The 22,190-nt window shown below is 44.1% G+C and overlaps 1 protein-coding gene across 1 annotated transcript in view; it reads right to left on the bottom strand.

Moving 5' to 3' along the window:
* Positions 1 to 22,190, bottom strand: part of TBX4 (T-box transcription factor 4) — a 490,915-nt gene that overhangs the window by 78,825 nt on the left and 389,900 nt on the right. Inside the window, exon 8 of the mRNA XM_075593341.1 lies at positions 5,789 to 5,877. Within this exon, the coding sequence (XP_075449456.1) occupies positions 5,789 to 5,877 (89 nt within the window). The remainder of the gene's footprint in view (positions 1 to 5,788; positions 5,878 to 22,190) is intronic.

Here is a 22,190-nt window from a genome sequence, read left to right as displayed (position 1 = left end):
TATATACCACTGGGGACTGGCACTTTCTGGGGACTGGGATCTTTCTACATTAGTTTGGAGACATTTGGAAGGTCTTTGTTTGAGGAGAAACATTGTTTCCAGTGGATGTAATTTACACTTCTATACTATATATAACACCTACTGTATATATTATATGTTGCATTGATTGTTTTAACCAATTTATCAATTTAGGGAGTTTTGCGCGTCGTTCACTTTTTCATAATAAAATCTGAGAAGCCAAATTTTCCTTAGTAAAATATTATCAACCCCATACTTTTGAAAAATTATTTCTGATTATGTTTTTATTTAGGTTATAGGTATTTATTTCATATATGTTCCACTTCATTTGTTCCTTTATGCTTTCTGTATCCTTCCCTAAAAGGATCAATTCTGAAAGTAAAATGTAAAATCTTTATGCATCTAGGAAACAAAGCTTTGCAAATGATTATAAAAAAAATTAATATACTCATGGTGGATGTCAGGAATGCCCCTAGTGGGTCTCTCTCACTCCCAGCCTGGAATACTCCTGGTCTGCCATGACTGTTGTTTATCTGCTGCCATTCCTGCAGAGAACTCTCTGATCTTGCTAATTGTGTAATACCTGTCCCTTGGCCTCTGTCAGGCCTTTATAAGACCTTGACTTTCTGCTTCCTGTGCCTGTTAATTGAGGGTTCTCAGTTATCAAGCTTGATGCCCCTTCATATGTATCTCACTGAATATACCAGACCCTTTTGGACCTCTGTCTGTTGCCTCACCATCACTTACTGCTTGCTGCCTGCCCTGATCTCTTCCTGTTTCCTGATCATCGCTACATGCCTGCCTCTGATCAATGGCTGTCTGCTGACCATGGCTGCCAGCTGCTCTCCTGTCCCAGCTACAGGACTCCAGCCCCACTGTTTTTCCCTGCTAAAGAATAAACAGGCCCTTTATGAAGTGCTGGAACAGGACCCACTCCAGATCAGCTTGGGGCTACCATGATGCAAGTTACTACAACCATACAAACTCAAGTCACTGAGCTTTAAGTCCAATTCCTCAGGTTACAAGTTCAATTGTCTGAACTATGTGTTCACCTGGTTACTCCCTTAACTCTGCAAGACCTAATTGGGCATTTACATTGTTGGCTTGTCAACACAGAAACTCAGCTGCAAAATCTATGTATTGTATTGTATGTCTTTGTTTTATATAGCGCCATTAATGTACATAGCGCAGTAGTAATACACGTGGTAATCAAATAAATAACAGATAATATAAATAACAGATCATGAGAATAAGTGCTTCAGACACAAAAGTAACATTAAGGAAGAGGAGTCCCTGCTCTGAGGAGCTTACAGTCTAATTGGTAGGTAGGGAGAACATACAGAGACAGTAGGAAGGAGTTCTGGTACAGTAAGTGCGTCTGCAGGGGGCTAAGCTTTATATCATGTGTCCAGTATTATCCACAGTGCTATTCATATGCTTGTTTAAGAAAGTGTGTCTTAAGGTGGGTCTTAAAGGTGGATAGAGTGGGTGCTAGTCTGGTATTGAGGAGAAGGGCATTCCAGAGGTGCAGGGCAGTCAGTGAAAAAGGTTTAAGGTGGGAGAGGGCTTTAGATACAAAGGGGGTAGAAAGAAGACATCCTTGAGAAGAACTCAAGAGTCGGGATGGTGTAAAACAAGAAATTAGGACTGAGATCTAAGGTGGGGGTGTTTAAGGCGGCGGAGGGCCATCCAGGATGATATAGCAGAGAGACATTCAGAAACTTTGGTTTGTACAGCAGGTGTAAGGTCGGGTGTTGAAAAGTATATTTGTGTGTCGTCAGCATAGAGGTGATAATTAAACCCAAAAGATGTTATTAGGTCACCTAGAGAGAGTGTATACAGAGAAAAGAGAAGAGGTCCCAGGACAGAGCCCTGGGGTACCCCCACAGAGAGATCAATAGAGGAGGAGGAGGTGTTAGCAGAAGAGACACTGAAAGTACGATGGGAGAGGTAGGATGAGATCCAGGATAGAGCTTTGTTCCGAATACCAAGAGTATGGAGAATGTGAAGGAGAAGAGGGTGGTCCACGGTATCAAATGCTGCGGAGAGGTCAAGTAATATGAGCAGAGTGTAATGACCTCTGTCTTTGGCAGCATGGAGGTCATCAGTTATTTTAGTGAGGGCTGTTTCCGGGGAGTGAGCAGTGCGGAAGCCAGATTGTAGAAGGTCTAGGAGAAAATAGGTGTTGAGAAAATGAAGCAAGCGAGAGAATACAAGAAGTTCAAGGAGTTTAGAGGCAAAAGGAAGGAGGGAGACAGGTCGATAGTTAGATGGACAGGTATGGTCAATCTTGCTGTTTTTGAGTGTTTGAAGGAGGAGGAAAAGGTACCAGAATAGAGGGAGGAGTTAAAAATGCGTGTGAGCGTAGGGATTATAGTAGGACCAAGAGGTTTTAGGAGATGGGAGGGAATGGGGTCAAGAGGGCAAGTGGTAGAGGAAGTAGAGGAGATCAACAGTGATACATCCTCCTCTGAAACCGTGGAAAAAGAGTCAAGGAAGGCAGGAGGCGAGTTAGGAAGAGGTGTAGGATGGGAGGAAGAAACAGATGGGGTGTTCTGACGTATGGATTCCACCTTTTCCTTAAAATAGTCAGCAAAGGCCTGAGCGGAGATGGAGGAAGAAGAGGCAGCTGAGGGTGGTTTGAGTAGAGCGTCAAAGACAGAAAAGAGTCGGCGTGGGTTAGACTTGTGTGTGTTAATTAGTGAAGAAAAGTAGGCTTGTTTAGCTTGCGAGAGGGCAGAGTTGAGACAGGATAGCATAAATTTGTAGTGAAGGAAGTCTGCGAGAGTATGATTTCCGGGGGCTCAACAAAATCACAATTAAAAACAGATACCCACTACCTTTAATCCCTGAATTCTGGTATGGGTAAGATCTGCTAAGATCTTTACAAAGCTTGACTTCTGGGGAACTTTCAATCTAAATCGTATTAGACCAGAGGGTGAGTGGAAAACTGCTTTCTGAACCCGCTATGTACATTATGAATACTTGGTCTTTCGGCCTCTGCAACGCTCCAGCCACTTTTCAGCACTTCATAAATGATGTTCTTTGAGATCTCCTGGACCAGTTTGTGGTTGCTTATCTGGATGATATCCTGATTTTCTTGGATAATGAAAAACATGTACAAATTGTCCTGGAACGTCTCCGTACACATCAACTATATACAAAACTTTATAAATGTGAGTTTCAAAACACCTGTATGCAATTTCGCAGGTATATCATCTCCCCTGAAGGGTTGAGTATGCATCCTAGTAAGATTCAGGCTGTTGTCGAGTGGCATATTCCAACAAACAAGAAGATGTTCAGATGTTTGTAGGCTTTGTCAATTTCTATAGATGCTTAATTAAAAATGTCTCTGGTCTAATTGTTCCAGTTACTTAACTCACATGAAAAGATGTTCTTTTTGAGTGGTTACTGGAAGCTAATTCAGCTGTTGAGCAACTGAAGGCTTTTTTTTACTTCTGCTTCTGTCCTCATTGATCTGAACCCTGAACTTCCATTCATAATGGAAGTTGATACATTTGACACTGCCATTGGAGTGATCAAAGCATTGGACCAAAGATGCTCCTTCACTCTTATAAATTTTATTTTGATCAAATGTCATCAGTGGAGAAGAACTATGATATTGGAAACAAGGAACTCTTGGCCATTAAGTTCATAATTTCTGAATGGAGACACCACGTAGAAAGAGCCCCTCACCCAGCTACCGTACTTACTGATCATCGGAACGCTGAACGTTCCTCTGAAATTGAACTTTATTCAATCATCAAAAGGACTGTCTGCCCAGCAAGCTCAGTGGGATCTTTTTTAACAATTCAATTTCCTGATTTTGTACCACCTATAAGAATAGGAAAGCAGATGCTCTATCCAGGTTAATTCCTCTCCAAGTTTGGAATGTGAAGAAGCCATTCTGCCCAAGAAACATTTCTTTGGTGTCACCTTTTCTTCCGAACTTCTCTCACGTAATATGGGAGCCTATTCCCACAAACTACTCCTATGCAATCCCCCACAGAACATCAATCTAGTCCTGCAAAACAGCCTCTGGATCTTTCAAGTTTGCCTGTTTGTTCTGGAATGTGTAATATTAAAAGTTTTACAACTCATGCATGACTCTAAACCTGTCGATCATCTGGGTGTTCATAAAACACAAGAACTATTGTTGTACTCTTTCTGGTGGCTCAATTGTCAACAAGTTGTACACAAAATTGTTCTGTCTTGTGAAACCTTTGCCAGTAACAAGACCCCTCGTGCCTTCCCTCTGGGGTTACTGCAGATGCTCCCCGTGCCTACACGTATTTGGGGGTCCATCTCAATGGACCATTGGCAATTGCCACTATTCAAAGGACACAAGATACTGGTTATAGTAGACCCTCTCACCAAAATATTACCACCAAAGGTTCCTAACAGCAGGCAATACTGCTAAGCTAGTAATTTGAGGAATTTTCCGCCTTCATGGGGGCCCAGATGAAGTTATATCTGACAGAGTGGTGCAATTCACGTCCAAGTTCTGGAGAGGATTTGTTTCCACATTGACAATCAGCCTAAATCAATCCTCCAGCTTTCACTTTCAGTCAAATGGTCAGGCGGAGACAACAAATCAAACCTTGGAACAGGGCCAAATTTTTGCCTCCATAGTTTGCCTGTAATGACACTCTGCATAGTTCTGGTCAAAAAAGTAAATTCTTTGCAAACTACGGATATCACCCAACTTTTTTTCCTCACCTGCCAGTGTCATGTTCCATTCCTGCGGTTTGGGAGAGAGTTTCTTCTCTACAAGAGGTCCAGAAAACCCTGAAAATTATTCTTCTAGAGGCTCAGGAATTATATAAAAGAAACGCTGACCAATACTGCAAATCAGTTCCTATGTGGTGAATAGGAGACAAACTTTGGCTTTGAGCAGAGAACCTACACATGAAAATTCCCACTAGGAAGCTTGGACAAAAATATATAAGTCCCTTCAAAATTTCTTCCCAAATAAACCTGTCACCTTTTGTTTGCAACTCCCTGACTCAATAAAAATGCCCCACGGGCCTTCCACAAAAAATATTCCGCAAAGCCTAGAAAGGGATCATTCAGAGAATGTTCCTTGAGAGGTGGGAGTGATGTCAGGAGTGCACCTGGTCGGGCAAGTTGAACCCTTGTCTCTCTCACTTTTAGCCTGGCGTTCACCCAGTCTGCCACTGTTTGCTGTTCATCTGCTGCCATTCCTGCAGAGATCAGCCTTGCTAATTGCCTACTACCTTGCACGTGCCCCTTAGCCTCAGACAGGCATTTATAAGACCAACTTCGCTGTATCTCGCTGTATATACCAGACCCTTTCAGACCATCACAACCTGTTTGCCACCTGCCCTGACCTCTGCCTGTTTCCTGACCATCACAACCTGCCACCGGCCTCTGACCACTACCTATCTTCTGACCATCTCTGTCGCCTGCTAGCCTGTCTCAGCTACTCTCCTCCAGCCCCGTGACAGTGGGACTGGAAAACTTGGGCAATAGTGGTGCAAACAACAACACCACTTTTTTTAAAGGAAAAAAATATCTTCCAATTAATATTTTGTATGAATCTGCTATTTGTGCACAAATTTCAAAGCAAAGGCATTTTAACATGTAGCCCCCCTCTATCACAGATTTTATTCAGTTTATTGTGTAATCAGGCTCATCACTCTCTTTTCCATGATTAATGGTTCCAAATGTGTTTTTTTGTTAGCTAACCTGGCGATTTATATCACAATATCAGGCCTTCCATTGAGAATAATTCCACATTTATTTGTACCTTTGTAGACGAGTCACTCGGAGGTCGCTATCATCACTTCCTCTGAAGCCTTTGGCAAAGGGGTTGTTTTCAATTTTCAACTGGGTTATCTATAAAAGAAAGTGTAAGAAAGTGATTCAAAGCCAATTGATGCTGATCACAAAATTTGACTGAACCGGAAAATTCTCCGATATCTGAGGACTCCCTGGTTCCCAATCACCAAACTGTTTTGTCCAATGAGCAAGAATACCAGGTTGACACAAAATGGCTGCAGGATCAAGGCTCGCTCTCGCAACCAATACAAAGTTGCAATGTAAGCGGGAGAATAAGGCATCACAGTTGTGTACTTTAAATGGCGATTGTGTGTGATGTAGAAAGAATCTGAGAGATTAATCATTTACTCCACATTAATATATGGTAAGTAACACATTACATGATATACTGTATAGGAAGGAATCAGTCACAACAACAATATTGTAACTAGGACACAGGGATGCCAACAAATTTCTAGGGGCTGAGGACTAAAGTCTCCACATGGGCCACTCCTGTTGGTGGTCCTGTGAGTCCCCCATTCTCCTTCTCTTACACTCCTGCCTCTCTCATTCCACTGTCCCCCTCATTTCCCCCTCTTTATCTAAACCCCTCCCTCTCTCTCACTCCTCCACCCTATAATTCCTCTCCCTCCACTCCTACCCTCTCTCTCACTTCCCACTCTCCACTTTCACACTCATCCCCTCTCTTTCTCTCCACCTTTTCTCTCTCCCCTCCCCATGAATTTATCACCCCATGCTATTTCTCCCCCACTCTCTCTTTCCCCCTCTCTCTACCTACCCCCCTCTCATTCATTCATCTCTCTTTCTTACCCTCCCCTCTCTCTCCATCTCTATTTCTCATCATCTTTTTTCTCTCTCTCCCCCTCATGTATTTATCCCACCCACCCTATTTTTCCCCTCCCTCCACTCACGTCTCACTCTCTACTCACTCTCCATTCCTCTCTCCCCCTCTATTTCCCTCCCACACTCTCACTTCCTCTATCTCACCTCTGTATTTATCTCCCCCCACTCACTATTTCCTTCTCTCTCTCTCTCACTCACTCACTCACTCACTCCTTTATCCCTCACTCCCCCCATTGTATTTATCACCCCCCTCCCACATACCAACATTATATTTCTTTCCACTTGTATGTCTCCATCCCCCAACACTCACTCTCCACCCCCTGTATTCACCCCCCTATTAATTTCTACTCCTTTTCTGAGAATGCTACCTGGGGGGGCTCTCTTGTCAGAAAGGGCTGTGACCGAGGGGAGCAGGGCCCCATGGCTGGGTATGAAGGTTGGGCCTGAATTCTGGATGGGTCAACTTTCTGGCTGGGTGCACTTGGGGGAGTCACCAGAGAGGGCCCGGGAGCTGAGGAGCTGGGCCTCACATCACATGGGGGACCGACGTGCGCAAAATTTCCAGCATCCGGAGCCCTGGCTTGAGATGCTCACTTGGCCAGGTGTTTTGGTTTTGCCTCTAAACATTGTCAGGTTTTGTATGCATTTGTGGCAATAGTTTTGGTTCTATTTTTGAATTGTAGTGGAATATATGAATTTGAATACATATTGACATACATATTAATAAATAATGAATAAAAAACATAAATAAAGCGGAATTTCCTTATTAATATTCAATTCCTATTAATAAATAGTAACAACATTTTAGTTCCACTGGTCCCTAAAACTGAATGGGTAACAATATAAAACCATACATAAACACAAAAAATTATTACATTAATACACATCAATGTAGAAACTTGAAAAATTAAATAAAATACAATACAAAACGAAGAGTTTTTGAAGGAATAAGAAAAACAGCTATAGTAAATACAATTATATATATTTTGTGGGGGCTCAAGGGTTCCCAAAAAGAGCTTACTGGGGTTCTGTGTTTTGTTAACCCATTCTCAGCTGTTCCAGCTGGTGGAGGTTAGTGGCTCCTCCTTCCCAGGTTTTAAGCCCGCCCCTCCCCACTTCCCTAGTTTGCAAGTGCCTCATTCTGCTGGATATAGACCCACTGTGGTCTTTCTCCCTCCTAATAGAGGTAAATGAGAATTTTAATCCTAATAGAGGTATATTAGTATTTTATCTGGTAGTGTTAGGACTTGCGAACAGGTGTCTGCCTTGACGTGGCTCGCAAGCTTACAACGCTTTAGCCAAAGGGTTAAACTAAATGACCCTACTTCAAGAGAATATATAAGTATTTTACTGTGTATTTCTGTCATGTTGGATGTAGCATTGGGCTTCTCTGTCGTCTGTTGTATACATATGCCACGCTCAATAGCACTCCATTTTGACACATATACATATATATATATTTTGTGGGGGCTCAGGGGTTCCCAAAAAGAGCTTACTGGGGTTCTGTGTATAGTAAATACAATTGCAGGTTTAAACTTGGGTGTATATATATTAACCCTTCAAGTACAGAAATGGAAAAAGATATCAAATAAATGGCATAAAATCCACGATATATGCATATCTGTGGTACAGGCATGCTAAACAATAAGACCTCCAGTCAGTAGAATACAACAAATATACACAAATAGTCACAAATAGTATGTGAGAAAAAAACCTATCTACCTAAAAGAGGTAGTGATGTGCAGTAATTGTACTTGATTGTAAGAATATCAGTAAGTATGTACTGTAGTAAAGCGAAATAGAATACAGGCAAAACACCCACAAGTGGCAAGAACAAGTGACTTCAACCGATATTGTTACTCAATCTGTTTCAGTATGTTGTCCATTATCCACTTAGTGTTCTTATAAACTGTGTTACTGTAGTAATATCTTAGTGCAATTTGTATCACCCGTTTAAGGTATCTAAGGTACCTATGGCTATTTAATGTGTCAGCACACTGATGACGAATTTACCCTTATGAATGAAACGCATTTGGGACAGACTTTTAAGCATTACACAGTTTGCTTAAATACATTCAGGAGGCAAAATCGCAAGGATTCCATTGGAGACACAGCTGGGAGATGCCGCCAGGGAAGATCTGAAAGATCTGAAAGACACTGCTAATATGCTTCTGATCTAGTGACACATAGTAAGGGCAAAATCTTATTATTTCTGTAGCTGAATTTGATATATTCTTTTTATATTCTTTTTATATTTTACATTTTTACTTTCTCTCAGTTACATTTTTACTTTCTCTCAGTGCTTTTGGCACTATGATCCTTGTGATCATTTCTATTAAAATATAAATTTTGATCGAACTATTGGGGCATGCGCTTTTTATTTTTGTTTTTAGATTTCTACTCTGGATATGGGGTTCATCCTATGAAGCTACAGCTGACCCAGCAAACAAGTTTGGCGATCCAGTTTGTCTCAACGGATATCTTATCCACTAGTATCATAGCAACTATATTGTGTTTCTCTAATACTCTTTAAATAATTCTGGACAGAAATTTTTTTGTAGCTAAAGACTTTCATGCACTTATTTTTTGGTGTTGAATTGGACAATTGAAGGAATTATCACATTTATTTTTTATGTGTTTTTTCACTGCTACTTGCTACTATTGGTATTTGCAAAATCTGATAGTGTTACATTTGTTATAACATGTTTTCCACTGATTATTTTTTAAGTTCATCTATGTGAGCCTTTTCCTAAATCTTAGTTCATATTTAATTGCGTTCTATAGGTTGCGCAGATTTGATTCTTTTTCTGTTTGCACAACTCTACATATGACTTAAAATGGAAAAGAACAGAAAGAAACACTTCAAAAGGAATTCTAATAAAATCAGCCAGGTGTATACAGTTGTGTGAAAAAGAAAGTACACCCTCTTTGAATTCTATGGTTTCTATGGTTAAATAAATCATGACACGGTGTAAAATGTCATGTGTTGTTGTTCATCTGAGGTTGTATTTACCTCATTTTAAGACCTGCTAAGGAACAGATGATTGTTATTATGCCCTGATATGTTAAACCATAGAATTCAAAGAGGGTGTACTTTCTTTTTCACACAACTTTATGTAAGTTCAAACTATGTGGAGAGATAGTACTTAAGGTTGCAGTTCAAGCAATATCCTACATATGTGTTTTTTGGTTTTTTAATAAATCAGTTCTGTACTATGAGAAAATACTTGTAGCATTTTAAAAAAAAAATCTATTTTAAAGACATTTTTCATGTATTCTAATGTAACAAGAATTTTTGTTTCTATAGCAACCATTTATAAAGTCACATTCCCTCCCTGTTCTGAGACAGGCTCTGGCACACCCCTTTTGCCCTCTCTCTAGCAGTGCACCATTTGTATCTAGTGGCGGTCTGGTCACGTGATCTTCCACACAGAACTGTTCATCTTGGGTACTCTTCTGTAACACTAACAGGGATTTAAAGAACCCCTGAGCCGAATCTTTGCCAATTGATTACAGGAGAACGGATCGATCAGCAATTTAGCTAATCACTTGTCAGTGTGCAGATTGTATTGATGCACATATTGAATGGAAATTATTATAATTTTTTTAAATGGCAGCTTGAACTGCAGCTTTAATGTGTATATAATAACTCTCCCCTTTCTAAGTACGTGTCAGGATCGCAGCTAAACACTGCCCCCCAGACGCGTCACTCACCAACAACAGGGACGCACGCAGACCCCCGTCTGCGCGTACACGCCGCACTAGTAGGGTTCCTTCGTTGTGACCCCTGCTTGTACCTGGACTTCTCTCTTCTGTATCCATGGATCTCGACTTTCTTCTGGACTCCTGCTCTCTCCTCTCCTTGACCACGGCTACAGATTACGACCACTCTTCTCTCTCCAATCCCTGACTACGGCAAGTACCACAACCTACCTGTACTCTCCTATCCTGACCCGGCTACACCACCCTGACTCTGCAATCTGGACCTGGTTTCATGGCTGTAGGGCGGCAGTTATACACATCCCCACCTCAGCCTTGCGGCCTAGTACAGTTTGTGGTGAGCAAACGTGACAGTACGCCTTCTTTCATCAACATTGCCCACTTCAATCCCTTTCATTTTTTATCCCGTAAGGTCTTTGTTATGATGTACTGCAAAGTGTTCTTAGAGTGTTTTTAGACAAGATACATTTTGATTCTTTATTATCTATAAATTGGTTGCATTACATTTGTGGCAACCTGTTGGTTTAGTAATATTTCAGATGTTGTTGGGTGGTATAATTATATTAGTTTTTTAATCCGCTAGAATCTGCTAGTTGCGACTCTATTTTTAACTCTATTTTTTATATTACTACCTCTCCGGTATACAATGATAGGATTTTTTTTTTTTTATTTGTATATAAATACATGGTAAAGTCACCTGACACTGTGACAAAATACTTTGGAATTACATCACACACGTCAAAATACTGATTGTGGAAGATGGGGGTTTGTCTCGCTCTCAGTCTGGATTGGAGATTTTCTATTGCAATTGTGTAGCAGCCTGGAACTCTAGTAACGATGTGTTACATCAATAGACTGCATCTTACCAGCGGAATTTAAGGACACACATAATGGGTAACTAATAGACCACATTGAAGCGAGGCTCACTATTGAGCTGCCATTCACTGTCTGTCTCATATTTTCTATCATCCTAACATCTGGTGAAGAAATGTCCATGTTCTGATTGAGAGAGATGACGGAACGACTCACTATCAGCACAGATGGGGTTTTCAAAGTGCTGCTTATACAGTACATGCTTCCAGCTGGGTGTCACATCTATCAGCCTCCACAAGTCTGAATCTCTTCTATTTTGGCAAGTGGAAGACCACTTGTATATCAATTTTTCCGTTTGTGAAGTATATCTGGATTGGAATCTTACCTACCCATTTCACGGTGACTATATAATAAACATTTTTTGGTGCTTTTATCTTTTATTTTATATTTGAGTGTTATTGCTAGCAATTTATATGTACTATTGTGTTATTGTTATAACTATTGTTATATATGTTGCCAACTTTAGTTTTCTTTCAACTCAAAATCTTCAAGTATTTTTAAAATAGAAGTAGAGTCTCTTAGTTTTAAATATAACAATACAACTGAGTCCATGGACAGCCATGCTAAATGAGCCCCCATTAAACATACCATATTAGTGTAAACTCATTCTGCATATTCTGTCAGCAACTACAGTAGATGCGCAATAGCTGCCTTCTTGGAAGGGTCCTACGCCAAATTTTTTTTTTTTTTTTTCAAAATTTTTTATTAGGCATTTAGATAATTCACAGTATGCATGAAACAAACGATAATACAGCCTAATACAGATTTTCTCCTTTTGTTGGTTAGAGAAACCGGAAATAAAAGAGGAAAGCTCACCGCTCCCCTGACCCTCCAGGGGCTATGTGGGGAGCGCGAGTATGGAAACAGAGAGTAAGAGTGGGAATAGGAAGGGGAGGGTGGGTGGGGGGGGGGGAGATACCCATTGCTTCCCGTATCCTCAGTCTATTTTCATTGGTGCCCCTGACCTGATTTTCCTTTCTCTCTCTCTCTTTTTTTTTTTTTTTTCTCCCATATGTGGATTAGTGGCGTAGAGGTGCCATATGGGATAGCCACGGATCCCATATTTTGTTAAAGGAGTCAGTGGATCTTTTCAAGAAGGCAGATAGTTTCTCCATATTCATCACCTCTTGCACCCTATTTTTTACCGTTTGTTTTGAGGGGGGAGACACCTACTTCCAGGCGGCTGCCACCGCACATCTAGCCGCTGTAAGAATGAAGGAGATTAATTTACTTGTTGGTCGGTCCAAATTTTCTAAGGGCCTGGCCAACAGGTAGGTCAACGGGTCAATAGGGATTTTGAGGTCTGTGACCTCCTCTATTAATTTTTGTATTGTTCCCCAATATTTTTGAATTTCCGGACATGTCCACCAAATATGGGCCATGTCCCCCTTCTGACCGCAACCTCTCCAGCATAAATCGGACGCCTGGGGGTAAATTTGATTTATTCTAACTGGGGTAAGATACCAGCGAAACAGTATTTTATATATGTTTTCTTTGATTGTGGTACATATGGAAGTTCCTGAGGCATTTTCCCAAATTCTTTCCCAATCCTCTCGGTCTATAACTATTTCCAATTCTGCTGCCCAATGCAGCATATAGTCATGTGTAGGGGCTTCTATGGCCCTTTCCAATTCACCGTAGATTTGTGTTATAAGACCTTTCTGGTGGCCTGTTTCTCTACAGAGCCGCTCGAAACTGGTGAGAGGGGGAAATTTCAACGTTGGGGATAAAGTTTGAATAAAATGCCGAATTTGTAGATACTTGAAGACATCCAATCTTGCTATTTCATATTTGGTTTTTAGGTGTTGATAACTCAGGAACTCCTCAAAGCTCAGGAGGTCAGCAACCGCTCTAATATTTTTTGTTTTAAATTGGTCCCATTGTCTGGGCTCACAGCCAGGGGGGAATTTCGGATTTTTATAAATTGGTATGAGTTGGGATTGAGGTGTGGTGAGCTTAAATTTAAATTTGCATTTTGTCCAAATCTCCCATGTGTGTCTCATTGGGCCTAACTTAAATTTACTGTTCTGCATGTCTTCCCTGCTCAGGGACCAAAGGCAAGCCGGCAGTGAAGGCGTCCCGGCATAGTATGATTCTATATCTAGCCAACAGTATTGGTTTGGGTTGGCATTCCAAACTACTACCTGTCGCAATTGGGCGGCTTGGTAGTATTTTGTGATGTCTGGAACACCAAGTCCTCCTCTCCCCCTTGATGCCAAAAGAACTGTCCTGGTGATTCTGGGTTTCTTACCCTGCCAAATAAAGTGGAAGATTAGTTTTTGAATGTTCTTTAATTCTGAGCCAGGGATGTGGACCGGGAGAGTCTGAAAATAATATAATAATCTAGGGAGTATGTTCATTTTAACTGATATCATCCTCCCGATCCATGATATCTGATATCCTCCCCATTTCTCTAGATCTTGTTTGATTTTCCGGAACAGAGTCGGATAATTTTGTTGATATAGGGATTGGTAGTTCCTCGTTATCTTTACTCCCAAATATTTGATACTCGAGGAGCTCCAATGATAGTTAAAGTTTAGTTTGAGGAGTTTCACCTCTGGCTCTGACAGGCTTAAATTTAGTGCTTCCGATTTGTCATTATTGATTTTATAACCTGAAATATCTCCAAAGTCCCGGAGCTCTTTTTGGAGGTTAGGTAGGGATGTTTGGGGTTGTGTAAGGGTTAGGATGACATCATCTGCGAATAGCGATATTTTGTGCTGCCTGTGTCCAATTTCTATTCCTTTGATGTCTCTATTGGCTCTAATTGCAGATGCTAGGGGTTCTATGGTTAATGCAAAGAGGAGAGGAGATAGGGGGCATCCCTGTCGAGTTCCATTAGTGATCTCAAATCTCTGGTTACTGCCCCCTGGTAGTTTTACTGTTGCAGACGGGTTTTGATATAATCTACGGACTCCTTCTAGGTATGCGTCTTTGAATCCGAATTTACACATAACTTGGTCCATGAATAGCCAGTCTATTCTATCGAACGCCTTCTCTGCATCTAGGCTTAGGAGTAGTGCTTTGGTCTCTGTGAGATGGACATGTTCGATAATGTCTATTATCTTCCGAGTATTGTCCGAGGCCTGTCTGCCTGCTACGAATCCTACTTGATCACTATCTATTAATCTCGGTAAGATGGGGTTTAATCTATTTGCGAGTATTTTGCTATATAGCTTGAGATCACAATTGAGCAGGGAGATTGGACGATAGCTTCCACATTGCATCGGGTCCCTGCCTTCTTTATGTATAATGGCCAGGGTGGCCAGGGACATTGACGTGGGGATTTGATTTCCTTCCATGAAATCGTTAAATATCTTTAGAAGATGCGTGGATAGTACTGGCAAGAATCTCTTATAGTAGACATTAGTGAACCCGTCGGGGCCAGGAGACTTAGTAATTTTTAGTGCTTTGACCGCCTCTTCCAGTTCCTCTTTTGAGATCTCAGCGTTGAGGACTGTGTTTTCCTCCTCCGTTAGTGTGGGGAGCTTACATTTATCTAAATATTGCGCTATTAATTCGGATGCTATTGATTCAGGCCGGCCATTTTTTGATCTTAGATTATACAGTTCGGTGTAAAATTTTGTAAATTCAGCTGCTATTTTGCTATCACTATGTTGTATTTCACCAGACCTACTCTTGATTGCCGTGATTTGGGACCGTTTATGTACCCCTCTTAATTTAGTCGCCAAAAGTCTGTCTGCCTTGTTCCCCTTGTCATAATATTGTTGATTAGTCCATTTGAGGGCCTTCTCAACATCCTCCAGCTGGATTTGTCTAAGTTTTACTCTGGCTGTTGTCAATGTTTTATATATTTTTTTTGAGGGGTTGGTTTTATGAGATTGTTCTATTATTTTGATATTATCCGTAAGCTCCTTTATTAATTTTTGGCGGGCTTTTTTCCTGTGGGATGCGATAGAAATGAATTTCCCTCTAATGGTTGCCTTATGGGCCTCCCACAGGATTGCTGGTGAGGAGACGGATCCTGAGTTAAAAAAAAAATAGTCCCGAATAGCGGCTCTGATCTCTCTTTCTATCTCAGGATGATTGAGTAATGAATCATTTAGTCTCCATGAGTAATTTATTGTTTTTTCAAAGGGGGTCGTCAAGGTTAAGGTAATCGGGGCATGATCAGACCATGTGATTGGTCCTATGTTGGAGTCGGATGTCGCCGCCATCACATTTTTTGTGGCCAAAAAGTGATCTATTCGAGAGTAGGTCTGGTGAGGTGCTGAGTAAAAAGTATAGTCTCTCTGGCCCTGATGTTGGGCCCTCCATATGTCCACTAGTGAGAACTCGCTTAAGATTCCCCTAAACCTTTTCCCTATGATCTGGGAGGGGGTTGTGCGGGGGGGACCCATTGTGGTTGATCTGTCCTCGGTAGGGTTAAGGACCATGTTTAGGTCTCCTCCCACTATCATCGATGACAGATATCCCGGGTCTATGCCCTCGAGAACTTTCTTTAGGAATTCTGTTTGATTCTCGTTCGGGGCATATACATTGACCAGAGCGATTGCTGAGCCCGCTAAGGAGCCATATACCACTAGAAATCTACCCTCTGGGTCCGCCGTTGTTTTGATATGATTAAATGGGGTGCCCTGTCTGATCAGGACAGCTACACCCCTCTTTTTACTAGTAAACGATGCGCAAAAACACATTGGGAACACTTTTTTGAATAAATTTGGGGGGTCTTGTGATGTGAAATGGGTCTCCTGTAGGAATATGATGTCTCCCCCTGATCTTTTCATATCTTGAAGTGCTACTCTCCTTTTTCGGTTATTTTGGAGCCCTTTTACGTTGAGTGAGGTTAATTTAATTGTGGCTTGGCTAGCCATTTGGGTTCTTTTTTTTTTTTTGGATAATACCATAAGGCCTTCTCTTTCCCACTTGAGAGGCCATGATCCAGTAACTCTGAGTCTGGTTTAAATTTCTGAAGGTATAGAGGTTGTGTGTTTTTTTTCCGGTTAGAATAGATATCTTAAGCTGAGGAAGGGGGGCGTGGGAAGGGGTAGGTGGGGGTGGGGCGGAGATCTGCTGGGACAGGGTCAACAGATAGAGATAGGTTGTAACAAGGCCCACAAAAGGCCTTAACATATTTTCACCAGCCTTAAGAACGGCTGGCATTTGGACCAGGTGGGTCCCTTGGGGGTGATTCCGGGTTCGTCAACCGCTGGAGGTCAGAGGAGTCCAGACCCTCTATAGAATTTACTTAACCCATTTAGTATAGACCCCCAGTCCATGTGTGTGGGGAAGCAAAGAAGGCATAGGAACATTTCAAGTAATTCAAACATTTCACATCTCAAAAGGACAACCATATTGTAACTATGCGTTGTGAGAGTGGAGTAACCTCTTAAATATCTAACTTAAACAATTTCCGTTTTCTTTTGTATGCTCGCTTCCCTTGGGTGGGAGGGATAGGGGGAGGAGGGGAGGGGGGGGAGGAGGGGAGTGTGTGGGGGGAGGGGTGGAAGAGGGGGGGGTATGCATGGGGAAGGGGGGAAGGGGGAGGGGGGGGGGCGATTGCGTGTCTGGGTTACAGGGGGGGGGGGGGGGAAGGATAGAGGGGAAGCAAGGTGTTAATTGAGATATAACAGTTATATTATTTTAATCTACTCACGACCTCCGGATCATCACTATTAACTTATGATTTTAAGTTCTTTGATTCAGTCTGGGTGGTCCGTCTTCCTGGTATCCTAGCCGCCCCTAGTCCCACAGACTGGGGAGTCCTCTGTGGCAACGGGGTCCATGGATCGTTGGCGGAAAGGCTGGATGCCGACACCGACCCCCCCCCTCCCCCCAATCCAGAGCCCCGCTCCACGGGACCGGAGAAACCGGCAAAAGGAGGGGGAGGGAGATCATATTTAAAGCGGGACCGAAAAGCCGGAGATTGAGGCTGGTGGGGGCAAAACCGGGATCTAAATTCCTCTTATGCTCCGGAGTTAGAAGATCAGCGATCCTACTGCTCCGGGTTGAGTCAGTCGGTTTCCCGGTCTTACCGTCGGCGGACGGGATCCTCTTCTGAGTCATCGCAGGAGTAGGCGGTGTTCTGTGTCAGCTCATCCTAGAAGTTGGCGGCTTACTTCTTGGTGCTGTTCTGGTCTGGTAAGATGATTTTAACGATGAGCAGAGGCGTCCCCCCTCCTCGAAGTCTCCTCAGAGCCATCTCGAGAACAGGCGCCTCGTGACTTCACATTGGGAGTGGAGGTTGGCGCCGGATTACCATGGGGGTCCGCAGCCCGCGCTCCAGTGCGGCCCTGGACCAACAAGGTAAGTGGGGGCACTCTTCCCCCTCCGGGTCTGTCCGGGGGGATTTCTCTGAGTGCCGCGGCGGTTGTCATTTTTCTCTAGGGTGTTGGGCCGCAATTCTCTCCGATGTTCGGGGGGGGTCTCCTGATGTATTTTCAGCGGTAGGATTGGTCGTTGTCCACGTTTGAGGTGGAGTTAGACCTAATGCTTTTGCGAAGGGGGCCATGTCCACGGGGTATTTCATGGACAGGAACTTTCCATTCCTGTTAACTGTGAGTTTGAAAGGGAATCCCCATCTGTATTGGATTCCTTTCTCGCGGAGTAGGTTGGTTAAAGGTTTTAATTCACGTCTGCGGTCTCTCGTTGCCTTTGACAAGTCGTTATAGACTTGGAGAGTTTCGTTTTGAAAGGTTATTTCCCCCAGGTCCCGGCAGGCCGCAATTATTTTTTCTTTTGATGTGTATTTATGCATCTTTATTATAATGTCCCTACGCCGCCTCGGGTCGTCTGATTTAGGTCCTAGGGCACGATGAGCCCTATCCATTTCGAGCTCTTTCTCCTCCAGCTCCCCGCATACTAAGTTAAAGAGCTCCATGAGGTATGGTCGGAGTTGATCCTGTGCGACCGACTCCGGTACGTTCCGGACGCGGATGTTTTGGCGCCGGTCACGATTTTCTTGCTCCTCCATAGCTTCTTTAAGGAGGGTGATCTCTTCTCCTAGACGGCCTATCTCTTCCTCCGCTTCACTCTGTCTTTGTTGAGACTCAGTGAGTTTTTTCTCCAGGGTAGTTGTTTTCTCTGTCAGCCCTGAGATTTCCTTCCTTATGTCGCTCACTGCGGTTCTGAGCTCAGTCTGAAAGGAGGATTGGAGCGTCGTTGCCATAGCCCCCAGGAGTTCTTCCAAGTATGCCCTGGTTATGGGTTGATCAGGGCTTGCTGGGGTGTGATCTTTTGGCTGGGTTTTTTTCCCTGAAAGCGCCGTGGCGCCATGCGGTCCGCCGCCATCTTGAGGCTCCATCGTGCTGTCCCTGGCCCGTTGCGACGGAGAAAAGTATTTGGCAACTCCCTGATTGCTCGCTTTTTTGGTTTTTGACATCGCCTAGTTCTTTAGCTATCCGGGGGTGTAAGTGTTACCCGGCAATTTTGGGGAAAAATGTGGGTTTTTGCGTCTTTTAATGCGCGGGTCTATGGAGCTCCTCTTCTACCCGTCCATACCGGGTGACGTCTCCGGAAGTCCCCCCATTAGGTTTTATTTTAAATCATGCATGTCCCCTTTAATTATGGGGGGGGGGGGGGGTGGGCTGTGTACATTTGTTAAAGCCCTCTCCTCTGTGGGCTCTTTGTGCACTTCTGCAAAAGTGCTCTTTCCCCAGGGGATGTCTCTTCTGGGTCTTCCCAATCTCCTGGAGTCCCTGGTCTGTGGTTTTTGGGGAGTGGGGAGGGGGGAGGGGGGTGGAGGGGGCCGGGGTAGTCCGCACACTCCGCAGGCACTTCTGCAGAGTGCCCGTCCTACGCCAAATTTAACAAAAATAATCAACAGAGTCTAGCTAACACTTCGCTACGAAAAAAATTACAGCATATGTAACAGACACCGTGGACAAATTTAGAAATATTTGGGTACCTCGGCTAGACAGAATGGCAGAACCAGGGTTTGTAGGAGAAGACCTGGAACTCTAGACTATGTTGATTTGTGGCTGGCAGCCCCCGGATGATTATCAGGTTTCTGTGTGTTGTAATGAGTGTAGCAGCTCCGATGGTTTTGTGATGCTGTTTTGGAGGAACTGAGTAAAATAGTGTTGTATTTAATAATAATATTGGAAAATAAACAAGTACTGAACCGAATAAATTATAACCATGTAACTGTTGTACCATGTCCCTATCAACCCTCCCGCTTACTCCCCCCCTCACCTCCCATGGAGCTTGAAAAAAAACCAGGAAAATGATGGAGAAACATTGGCAAATTTTGCAAAGTCACCCCATATTGCAGCATTACTCACCTGTCAAATATATTAGCACCCAACGAATTAAAGAAAAATAAAAATAAGAAAAAATGTGTTTTGGGAGAGGATTGCAATTGCTTAAATTCGAAGTCCTGTGGTTTTTATAAACCATTAAATAAATCTTTGTTTGATTGTTTATTATTATATACATTCTCTCGATCATCTGTTTCAGGATTTTTTGCAGTCCTAATGATTTATATATTAAAGAAAGCATATACGGAATGTGGAACGTTTTTACTAAAAAAAAATAGTTATTAAATAAGTATTGTCGAAACCATTATTGTTTTGTATAACTATTATGATAGATTGTATCCAAAGAGCAATTATGGGTTATAATTGTGTGTATACATAATGTATCTAATTGAATTACTTATGCTTGTATATTTTCAATATCTAAATAGTCCATGAATTTATGGAGATGTGGATATTTTATATTGATCTTTATGCAAATGCTGATTGCTGCCACAATTAACAAATAAGATGCAGCAAAGACACTATTTTTAAACAAGGGGTTGTGATATTATTAGACATTACCATTGAGGAAGTGGTTTAATCAATGAAAAGCAAAGGATTATGTGTTACAATCAAAGGCATTTGTCCCATTTCGACTTCCATCCATTGAAGATTCAGGATCCTCTGGAGCCCAGCCATGGAGATCTCAGTGCCAGCAATTCCGAGTACAGCAGGTAAAGCATCCCATGGAGAAAGTCAGGTGGAGATGCCACAGACTTCTCAATTATGAACTCTTTATATTCTATTTTATTGTGAGTGCCACACTTGTGCTGGAATTGTATATATTTCAAATACATTAATTCACTATTGGCGTTCATGTGTGCTTGTCCTTCTATTACACACAAATGTATATCTATATATATAACACTGAAATAATGTGTGTGTATCTGTGCCCCTTGTGATTGGCTGGTGGACGGCTACAGCTCATTAGCCTGCGGGGTGGGCTGACATCACAGCAGGGCATGACAGTCACACCACCCACACCCGGCCGCCGCGCCTAACCTCAACCCACTGCCCCTCACACCCTCCATCACGAGCAGCACGCTGCCTCACCTCAACCTGCTGCCCCTCACATTCTACACCCTCCCGTCTCACATCGCCGCCGGCTCCCGCATCACCTGCTGCCTCCCGCCTCACCCGCGGGAGGACCGGAGTAGAAGTGTGAGAATGATCGCCGGGGACGGGAGGGGGGGGAATGATCACCGGGGACGGGAGGGGGTGAACGAGTGCCTGCTCCCACATCACCCGCCGCCTCACGAATAGCCACCACACTGCCCCCCCTCATCACTCGCCGCCCCACACATAGCCGCCACACTGCCTCCCGCATCAACAGCTGCTGCACTGCCTCCCGACTCACCGCCTCACCTGTGGGAGCACCGGGGACCGGGGTATGGGGGCTAGGGGGGGAGCATGGGCACCGGGGACAGGAGGGTGCTCCCGCATCACCCGCCACCTCACACATAGCCGCCGCACTGCCTCCAGACTCACCTTACCCAAGGGAGTGCCGGGGACCGGGGGAAGAACGAGTGCTGGGGACGGGGGGAACGAATGCCGGGGAACGATCACCGAGGACCGGGAGGGTCATGAGGGGGGGACTCTGATGTCAGGTACAGGGAGGACTGCCGCCAGCCCCCCGCATCACCGCCACTCCCCTGCCTCCCCTTTAGCCGCACCGCACTCAGTCCCTCACCCCAATGCCTCACAACTACACCCGCCCCGCCGCTGGGCCACTACATCGCCCCCACCCCCTGCCTCCCCTCCAGCTGCTTACACCCGACCCACCCCGGCCCCCCGCATTGCCGCCACCCCCCACCTCCCCTCCAGCAGCACCACACTCAGTCTCTCACACCGCCACCTCAGGGGCAGGGGAAGCGTCTGGCGACATGAAGCAGCACCCACCCGGTGAAGGTAAGTCACCCACCACACCCAGTCACAGTCACCCACCCAGTCATTGTCACCCACCCAGTCATTGTCACCCACCCAGTCACTGCCTCCCACCCAGTCACTGCCTCCCACCTAGTCACTGCCTCCCAAGTCACTGCCCAAGGTCACTTTCCTGACTCCCACCTTCACACCCACCCAGTCACTGCCTGCCTCCCAAGTCACTGCTTGCCTCCCAACCCAGGTACTGCCTGCCTCCCACCCACCCAGTCACTGCTTGTCAAAAGTCGCTCCCACCCAGTCGCTGCCTGCCTACCTCCCACCCACCCAGTTGCTGCCTGCCTGCCTCTCTCACACCCACCCAGTCGCTGCCTGCCTACCTCCCACCCACCCAGTCACTGCCACCCAAGTCACTGCCAAGTGTCATCGCCACCCACCCAGTCACTGCCCCCACCCACCACCTCACACCCACCCAACCAACCACTGCCCGTGACCAAGGGGGTTTAAATTGGAGCTGTGAAGGGGGGGGGGGGGGGGAAATGGAGCTGTGAAGGGGGGGGGGGCAAGCTGTGAAAGGGGGGGGATCGGACATGTGAACGCGGGGGGGGATGCAGTTATGAAGGGGGGGAGCGGAGAGAGAGGGGTAGCGGGAAAATTATATCCCGGGCAATGCCGGTATATCAGCTAGTATTTATATATATATACATATATATAGTATATACACACACCTTTTACTGCACAACTATTGGTTGCCATAACAGGAGGCATATAAATAGCATCCTCTCCCATATTTGC

The sequence above is a fragment of the Ascaphus truei genome, chromosome 3 (assembly GCF_040206685.1).
Source record: "Ascaphus truei isolate aAscTru1 chromosome 3, aAscTru1.hap1, whole genome shotgun sequence".
Lineage (NCBI taxonomy): Eukaryota > Metazoa > Chordata > Amphibia > Anura > Ascaphidae > Ascaphus > Ascaphus truei.
This window is presented reverse-complemented; position numbering and strand designations above follow the sequence as displayed.